General features: G+C 47.5%; 1 protein-coding gene across 1 annotated transcript in view; it reads right to left on the bottom strand.

Moving 5' to 3' along the window:
- Positions 1-9813, bottom strand: part of cntfr (ciliary neurotrophic factor receptor) — a 220341-nt gene that overhangs the window by 128907 nt on the left and 81621 nt on the right. The window contains exon 3 of the mRNA XM_008287968.1: positions 1262-1343. Within this exon, the coding sequence (XP_008286190.1) occupies positions 1262-1343 (82 nt within the window). The remainder of the gene's footprint in view (positions 1-1261; positions 1344-9813) is intronic.

Raw genomic sequence — 9813 nt, 5'->3', positions numbered from 1 at the left:
CCATCCATCCATCCATCCATGCACCACCTAATCCTCACTAGGGTATAAATAACTTGTATTAAAAACAAATGAAGTCAGATTCTGTCTGAGTGTTGAAACTCTTGAATAAACAAGAACTTTGGGTTTCGTTTCTACACCAAACTGTTTAACAGCTTCATCCTGAACTCTTCCTCATCCAGCACCGACTGTTATTCCTCCAGACTTTCATTCCCAATCTGTCTGTTTCAGTTTTTTCTCTGTTTTCTTAATTACTTCCATCCACTTCTCCTTTTTTAAAGTTGTTTCCCTCCTTCACTCACCTTCTCAGCTGCCTTCACATAAAACCCAAAGACAACATTCCTGCTTCAGCTTTCTGCCGGTGCTGTCTGCTGAGCCAGTGCTTGTGTGTGACCCTCGTGACATATTGATGTGCGTCACCGGAGACTTATTGACTTCCTCAGACTCGTCCTGCGGGTCAGCTGACCTCAACAGGCCGGCCCTCATTGGCTGATAAGTCGAGGCCACTCTTGGCTGAAAAGTCAAGTGACAAATGGACTCCCTGCGTTAAACACAAACACTATTTGCACACGCGTCTAATTTCTGGTCATGCATCCTGCGTGAACTCTCCGTGGAGCAGACGCTGCATCACGTCTTTATTTCCAGCTTCTCCATTCTCCCTCAGAACACGAATCATCTGAAGCACGCTCATGATCATCAGTTGACCTGACTAGCTCCTTTGTTGCAGCCGTATCTGTTATGAAGGTAGCCTTGGCAATGTGGACTAAATACTCGCACCGCGCAGCGAGGAGCAGCAAACCCATTCACCCAGCTATTGTTACGCTGTTTGTGAGTCAAGAAGGTGAATTTCTCACAGGTGTGCTCATCTTCTACTGCTGCACCTTTGACCTCAGGGTGAGCAACGGCTACTGCAAAAAACCACAGCTCACATCCAGAAACACACAACAGATCTCATTCTAATGTCACAAGCAGGCAACCAACTAGCAATAAAACCAGATATCCATGTCACACTGAAATTACAGCATCAGAGAACAGAAAAAAGTCGGTAACAGCATCAAAACTTGAAGGCAGAAAAGCAGAAATAATGCAGCAGGAGGTGAAGTAGTAGAGAGGAAAGTTCAGGAGAAGAACCTGAAGTTGATCAATATTCACTTTGTGAGAACACAGAGGAGCAAACTGGGTCCGACCCGACAGAACAGAACACAGAGAGCCGGAGCAGGCCTCGGCCAAGACGTGGAGACGTAAAGATAAAATGCATACTCACCCAGCTGACTGCGCCTCTGAGCGTAGGCTACCACCACGGCGGCCAGAACCACACAGCACAGCGATGTCACAAGGTTGGCCATCTGTAGACACACACACAGCAAAGTCATCAGCGCGTGGCAGAGCCGGCCAGGAAGTGCGTCCGCCTGTCGTCCTGATTGACTGACAGACCCATAGACGCCTACAACACCATGGAGGAGATGGAGAGATAGCGCTTCCTGTCTTCTCCCTGCCTCTCAGGGCTACAGGCACTGAAGTGGCCCTTTTGCTTTTCTCTTTCTTTCTCGCTCGTGGAAAAGAAGAAAAACAACCTCCCTTATTTCTTCCTTTACTTCTGTCACTGTAGCAATCCTTTTTTCACAGTCTTCTCTTTCTGTGCATCTGTCTCCCTCTCTCTCTCCTTCTCCCTCTTTCGTTCTGTTCATCAGCCTAATGGGTCCATCCTCTCTGGGATGGGCTCTGGCCAGCAGCTCTTAAAGCTATAGCGCACCATAAACAAACACACAGCTGCACATAAAACAACAAGAGTTCACGGACACTCCTCGGCCTCGGCCCAGCCTCACATCAAATACTTAGAACCTCAGTTTTAGGATGGAGGTCGCTGCTGTTTAACCCTGAGAACCCAAAAACCCGTCTGAAGGTTTGAAAAGCATGCTTTGTGTTTAATTAGTCTGAAACGGCACAAAGAGAAGGAACGACTCCGACATCTGGACGGAAGAAAAATAATAATAAAAAAAATGTAAAATCACTTGAGGAAACATTTTTCATTTAAATATTTTTAAAAAACGAACTTTTACCAGAAACAGGATCCTGTTCAAATAAAAACTCTGCCTTCCTGAGATAAACCGACCCGTCCTGAGATAAACCGACCCGTCCCAACCCACAATGTCTGTTTGACTTTTCTGCAGAGAAGCTAATTAAAACCTGTACATTCAGAACTAAAGATGATATCAACAGTATGTGAAACCCTGTGTTGTCCTCCCAGCAGCCCCTCTGGCAGCTTGGACTGTTCTACCTGTTGATGTCAGATTATTATTTTATTTTAAATAATCACAAAAACATATCTTTTGTTTTGTCTTTTTTTTTTTATGGCATTGTCTTCGTGTCACATTTCACTGAGGACAGTTTTGGATTCTCTCTACTTCCAGCCATGACAGCCGTTTCTATCGACACGCTAACTTCACGCTGGAAGACGTGAAGGAAGGAAAACAAGAAAAGCTCAGAGACTCCGAGGCGTTCAGAGGGTTAAACGATGCATCATGTTGGGGAAGGAAAAGTGTGTATTTCACTTTTTTCTGCCATAAATTAGGCGCTAAAGTCGCTCCTGCCTGGAGACCAAACATGAAGCTCCAGCCAGCAGCAGCTAACCCGTATGTCCAGTTCACTAATTCTCTGTTTCAACTTCAGAACGGCACCGGTCCAGCTCTAACAGCAGAAGGGGTTATTTCTACAGCAGCCGGCTAAGGTGGCTTACTCCTGTAAGAGAAAAAGAACAATGTGGGGTTTACGGGTAGCTGCTGAAGGCTTTCTCTTGACAAGCCACAGTGTTTTGATCCAGCCATGTGTGCAGCATCTCTGGCTCCAGGACATGCTGCCGGATCCAGTTGGTGAGCACAAGTTTCTGCTTTCTGTCTCCCAGTCAAGCCTGGTAGTCACAACAGGCGAAGCCCCGGCGGCTGTTCACGGACAAACGCTGATAGAACCCCCTCAGAACGTTCTCCTGCACTAATTAAACATGAGAGATGTGTGTTAATTAGTCAGCACAGGAGATGACGCCCTTCTAGAGGTCGGGGTCGGAGCAGCTGCTGGAGCATCTACAGCACCATGAACAAGGACACTTGAGCCGGGTGGAGCGCCGCCAACACGGGGGCTTGAACCCAGAGCTCGGTCCCCCATTAGAACGTGGCCTCTCTGCATCTTCTCTCCTGTCTCTGGGCTTCTGCTGTTCGGTGAGGAGGAGGCAGAGGTTGTCTGAGGCGGTGAGGACGGTGCATGAGAAGCAGAGTGAGCGCTCTGAATAGAGGCTCAGAAAGGAAAGTGAGTTTCCTTGTTCTTCTGACTCAGACTCCAGCTGCTGCAGACCTCTGTCATATCCCATTACCTCTTTGTTTGGCTTCACACACTATTTTTTCTACATCTCTCTCTCGGTGTGCGTTCCCGTCCTTAGATCATCCCTCTGCTCGTCCTGTCTGTTACGCCTGAACATCGCCGACACGTGTTTGAGCGTCTCGCGGTAAAAGAGAAAAACTTGTGCAGTGATGTTCAGGAAACACGGAAAAGCTTTTACAAGGCAGAATAAAATGTCAAAAGGCAATAAAACGGTCAAAGACATTAACCGCACCAGGGAGTGTTGTCATGAGGAAAGCTTTTTATGTTCCAACTGATTATCAGCACAGAACAAAGAAATGTTTTCTTAAATTGCAAAGTAATTATGTATTAAAAAGAAAATCACAAAAAAACTAAAGTATTCATCCATTAACCAGGCGTGGGCATTCAGATGACATAAATTGTTGGTTTCTTTATTTCCTGTCAAAGCAGCGCAGTAATTAAAGCGAGGTTATTCTCATTCTGGAAATCATTAAGACAACAGCACAGGAGAGGCTTCCTGCCACGCTGTTTTCTGAGAAGTCAGAAGAAAGGAAAGAAAAAAGAAAACCAATGTTTTTATCCACATGAGGCGCAGAACAGAACAAAATGTCTTCAGTAAACCAGAACACATGAAACCCTGCTGCCCGGTCCAGGAGGAGTCCAGCTTCACTTGCTCATCTTTCACACGTTGTTTACATGTTGACAGAACCATAAGTCAGCCAAAAAAAGACCGTTTTTAAGGTGAAATGTCAAACACACACAATCCCTGATGGTCCAGTTCAGACCCGTCTGTGGGCATCTGAACCACAGTCTGCTCATCCTTCACTGCCATGACCTGTCCTGGACCTCTATGGCAGGAAGGAGGAATGTCTTCTGTGCATACTGCAAAGTTACAGCACCATCAAAAATAAAAATAAATCTTGGACTAATTCTTATCAACATAGAAAAACATGGACTCCACATGCACACAGCAGGCGCCTGCAGACGGTACCAACACCAGAACACGGGTCACTGTGTTCAGCAGCACGACTTTCCTACCCGACTACCAGAAAGACTTTTCAGTGGAAACGTAACAGTTTGTTGTTCTGTTTATGTACCTTCATCGTTCACGCGGCAGCAGACGGACTTAAAGTCGCTTCATTTGTCTGATCAGAACAAGCAGCCTGTTAGAAACACATGGAGCTTCAAGGATCACCTGTCAGTCAGAAGTCACCTGGTCCTGCAGCTCAAAGAGGAGGCGCACCTCAAAAGCAGCTCTCTCATAGGTCAGATGAGTAGGCGTGGCTGTAGATCTGATTGGCTGATAGTCGTGTGATGAACCTGGTGGTAATTAAGGTAAATGCAGAGTGAAGCACAGGTGTGTTGGTCATGCTGAATGGTCAGTACTGATGACCCAGTGTGTGTCCGTCCACTGAGACGTTTTGGTTGGAGTATTTTTATAAAGTCTTGTGTAGCTGTTGTTGACTTGGTCCTACTGGAGCTCTGATTGGTTGGTTTGAACTGAAGGACGGCCCCCTGTCCTTCAGACAGAGGAAGTGCAGCGCCGCAGGCTTCACCAGTCTGCTAGAGCGACTTTGTTCGAGTCACTTAGACGTCGGCCATGCGCGTGATATCGAGTCATTCACACGAGACCAGACGATACACACAGTAAATCAGGACCAGGAGGATGGCTGAGAGAGAACATGTTCACCTGCAGCTGCTAGACTGTGACGCTGTGTGGCTGCTCACCTGTGTGGCTGCTCACCTGTGTGGCTGCTCACCTGTGTGGCTGCTCACCTGTCTGAGGTGTGTGACCTGCTCTGACTTCCTGGTCGGCCTCTCTCCGTGTTGAGGACAGTTAAACTGGGTGTGTAAATGCACACAGCTCTCTCTCTGGAGACACTTGTGGCTCCTGCTGCTGTCTGATGCTCCAGATATGCAGCGAACTACAAAGTAATAGTCCAACCCGGCTGGAAGTAAACCCGGTCCTGTGTGGGAGCTCACCTGTCTGATGTGAGGAGGCCTACGCACTGTGACCCGCTGTCGGATACTGCTTCGGTCTGATCCACTTTTTGCTTCTGCTCTCTCAGGGATGAGAGTTTCTAGAAGTCGTGGACACTGTTGGACTACTTGTGCACATGTGTGGAGCCCCGTATGGACCCAACTGCTGCAGGTGTTCCACCTGCTGAGGGGGAATCATCCTGAACTACTGGGAGGAACAAACTTCATCTTATGGGAGGAACACGACTCGGATCCCAGTCATCACTGGTGAGTGCCATTAATTAATAATAATGTTTCAGCTGTTTTTATCGAAGGTTTTATTTTTATGGACATTTCATTTAGTAGATTCATAGATGTGAAGTTGTGAAGCAAAGTGAACGAGAACGGTGGTTCTGGCTCACTAGCCGGTTACTAAGCCTCTCTGTGATGTTTTCTGGACAAATATTTGGGCTGAAATGTGGAGAAATCCTTCCCTTAATCACTTAACACAGCCAACATATTAATTTGGTGATTAACGGAGCGGGGTGCATGTCTGAAAGGGGCTTAGGAGGACACTGGGAGAGCAGTGGAGGACATGTGACTGCTGGTGGCAGCTGGATCACTAATGGTTTCCATTTGAGCCACAGAGTGGACATGTTCAGTGCTTCTACAGCATCTGGATGGAGGCAGCGGTTTGTGTTGTTTTAAATGAGACGCAGGATGAAGTGATTCTGATGAAACATCTTGATTTGAGGCTTCGATCCGGGATGTGTTCTGACAGAACGGCACAGATGAGGAGTTCAAGGACTTCTGGAAAGTTGAAAATCCTGGGATTTCCTTCTACAGCAGCTGACTGGGATAAATTGTGTGACTCTGGGGATATTTTTGTGAGACATTGTGCCTTGTTTTAGCCACTGATGGGTTCTGAGCTTCATGGGGTGAAGAACCGTCTAAGCTGTGATCATAGGTCTGACTGGTTGTGTTGGTGAGCTGGAGGTTTAATGCCGTTTCCAACCCTTCTGTGTGGCTCTTTAAAGCATACGAGGCAGCGGGGCAGATGGACCGTCAGTCCAAACGGTCCTGCCACCTCCTGCCCTCGCCGACCCACCTGTTGCACGCCGTCGTGCACAGTGTGTTTATCCACTTTGCATCTGGCTTTGTGTCTGTGCACCTGTGACAGAAACAGTTTGCATGCACAGACTGAGAGGCTGCGTTCAGCGCGTGTCTATTTATACGTGTGAGTGATTGGCAGCTCATATGTATTTCATCTAAGCAGATATTGACTAGAGTGACAGGGGGTGAAATTAAAATTGCATCCCTTGTCAGAGCATCACAATCCCCATCTCTGCTCTTCATTTTCTAAGTGCCGGTGTGTGTGTGTGTGTGTGTGTGTGTGTGTGTGTGTGTGTGTGTGTATGCTTTAAACTGTGGGGGTATTTAGCCCGTCTATCAGAAAACAATATAGTTTTGAAATGTGACAGCTTCAGATCGCTCACATAATGACGGCCCACGGGCGGTTAGCGCTGCAATCACACAAACTCAATACGAAGCCTCCTGCCTCCACCTCCATCCCTCCCCTGACCCTCCTGTTCATTCCCTTCTTCTTCTTCTCTCCTTATTCCATATTTATTTATTCATTTCTTATTGGAGGGGAAAGGGCTGAATAGGCGTGATTCTTTTGGCTGCTTAATTAAAATATATAATTCATCTGCGTCAAATGATTTTGCCTCTGCGTCTTTGTGGAGTCCGATTTGGGAACATTTGCATTTAAATTGGAAAGCCAGGAGGGAAATACACTAGGCGGGCCAGGGTTGTGTGTCTGTGAAGATAGAAGGCATCCTTCTATTAAAGAAATGCACATACATACTCCTCTTTTCTTACTTTGTCCTTTCTTTGGTCCAAAAAATGTCCAAAATCAAACTGCAGTGGTTGGTCAAGAGGCACAGCAAGGCCTCGTGCAATGAAAATCATCCGCTTGTAATAAAAGAACAAAACCTTGTGTCCTCTAACAGCCTCAAATTCAATCAGTAAGTTCAATGACCTCCGCGTGCTCGTTAATTATAATCCACATTTCACTGAACCGCTGGTTGAAGTGTAGACGCAGCCTGTGTCTCTTTCTCTCAAAAACAAAACAGCCAAATTCCTCCCGTCAGCAGCTGTCAGAAACACAACGCTTTATTACAAATGTGTCTGCAGCGGAAATAAAAAGAAGCCTTCCTCTGGGTAATAAATGAGCTCTCTGATTTATAGCAAGAGCAGAAAGTTACAGCCCTCAGGAACATCAAGCGGAGCGATCAAATGTTCAGGAGAAGCTAACAAAGCAGGCTGTCGTCGGCGAGGCCATCAGCGTGGTGTCGCTGTTAGATACCCATCATGCATCTCTCCACATAAGAGAGAAACAAATGACTTCACTTGTACAGGTTTTAAGTGCCTGCATCTTATTTGTTCACCGCTAAAGGGCGAGCAGTGAATCCAGATTTATGGATCAAACGGCCAATTAAAGAGTATATGATGCTGAGACGGTGGTGCGATCCAGCTGGGATGTGGCTGCAGGTTGGTCGTGTTTGATGCTGGAGCAGCGTGTCTGGCACCAAAGAGCATGTTAAAGGTCTGTAAAATCACACCTTTCCCCGCCTGCTCGCTTTATATACTGACTCACAGCAACACAACGTGCCATCTGGAGGAACGGGAGCGCGCACATAAACAGGAAAAGTGCCTGATGCAGCAGCCAGGGACGGCCCAGCAGCCACAGCTCTGAGAACATCAGGCCTCCTGCAGGAACCGGGCCTTTAAACCCAAAGTTTTTAAAAGATACGCAGTCACAGGAAATGATGGAGGCTCTCCAAGGACAGGAGGAAGAGGATGACGACTTTCAGGGAGAATATTTTAATTTGATCGTCATGTAAAGTGAAACCTTGAACCCTGCGCTGAGGCTTCCTGTCCAGGAGGTACACTTGGACTTCAAAGGGCTCCTCGGTGCAGAATCGGACCCCTGCTCTGTGCACCACTTAGCGTCCTGACTGAAGGACTCCCTTTGACACCGTCGCCCTACCTCAGGGCAACGGCACAGAAAAGCATAAAACATAACGAACCCGAGCCGATGTGGATCAGAAGCTTTGTCAGCAGGTTCCTTTTTGTTTTGTCAGTTTCACTTCACACCAAAGAGTTGATGCTTTCCACACAGGATCAGAATCCAATGAGAACAAGTTAATGTGGAGGATTCATGCTGTCAGTTTAAAACAAGCTGGTCGGACATGACGGTGAAGTTTCTTTTATAATAACCAGAGAAGCTCAGAATGGTCTCCTGGAGCAGACCAGCAGCCAGGAGAAATAAAACATCCTGGTTTATGAATTAAAAAGATCAAACTCTTGTCTTTTTTTCTTCCTGTGATGTTAGCCCTCAGCCGTGACTGACAGGTGTTCATCCACGCAGGCTTCAGCTATTAATTAGCTCAAATGTTAATGAGTTTACTGAGCCTGTGACCCCGACGGCCACAACGACAGCAGCTCATCCATCAGTACCGGCCCACTCCACACACATGACTGCTGCCACGATAACCTTTAGTGTCACGCTCCCCATCCAGGAATGCAACTTCCTCATTCCCACAATGCTTTGCTTTGCTTGCCAACATTAATTCGCTCATCAATCATGCAGGTCGCTGCAGATTATCTACGAGCACTCCAGGAGGGAGGGAGTGAGGGTCCGGCCTGGTGGTGTGGCTGCTGGCATTTTGGGTGCAGCACACACACACACACACACACACACACACACACACACACACACAGTTGGCATTTGGTGCAGAGTGTTGATAGCCGGACGGCGGTGACCTTTTCACAGTCGCTCTGGCTATAATTGCTTGCTAAAGACAACGTCAATCGTGTCTGGAGAGGTAGCGGGTCTGAGGCCGTAAACACACACACACGAGGAGGCTCGTAGCTCGGGGACGACGGCGTCGGGCTCTGAGTGATAAATTTAGCCATTGATCACATGTGACTGCTCTCAGCTGGCTGAGATTTAGAGGAGCTGAACACGTCAGCGGCCGTGGATCATGTATCCCAGAGAGCGGCGGCGGCGGCGGCGTTGAGGCTCCACATCACACGGCTGACATGTGTTGGTGTTTGCTGCCATAACTGCACACCTTATGGGGCAGCAGCGCCGTGAGCTCATCCTGTTGGGCTCATTGTCACGTGTGAATCCTACTGAACCCTGGTAGGACTGAACTGGGCTCAAGCACAACAAACATCCCAAACAGAACCTGGACCTGGTATGATGACGGTCTCTGTGGCTGATCTGGGGTCTGCTCGTATGCTGCTTATCGTGTGCATTATTTTTTTTGCCTGTTTTTGTCTCCACCCAGCCATCTGGACCTCCTTGTGTGCGTAGAAGCAGATTTAGGTGGTTGGAAAGCTCTGGGAAAACACACGGTTACCTCCAGCCCTCTCACCTCTGAACTCTATAAGTGTATCAAAGCTAAGAAAACACAGCGCTGTGTGTGTGTGTGTGTG

Source organism: Stegastes partitus, unplaced genomic scaffold (assembly GCF_000690725.1).
Source record: "Stegastes partitus isolate 25-593 unplaced genomic scaffold, Stegastes_partitus-1.0.2 Scaffold531, whole genome shotgun sequence".
Taxonomy (NCBI): Eukaryota; Metazoa; Chordata; class Actinopteri; family Pomacentridae; genus Stegastes; species Stegastes partitus.
This window is presented reverse-complemented; position numbering and strand designations above follow the sequence as displayed.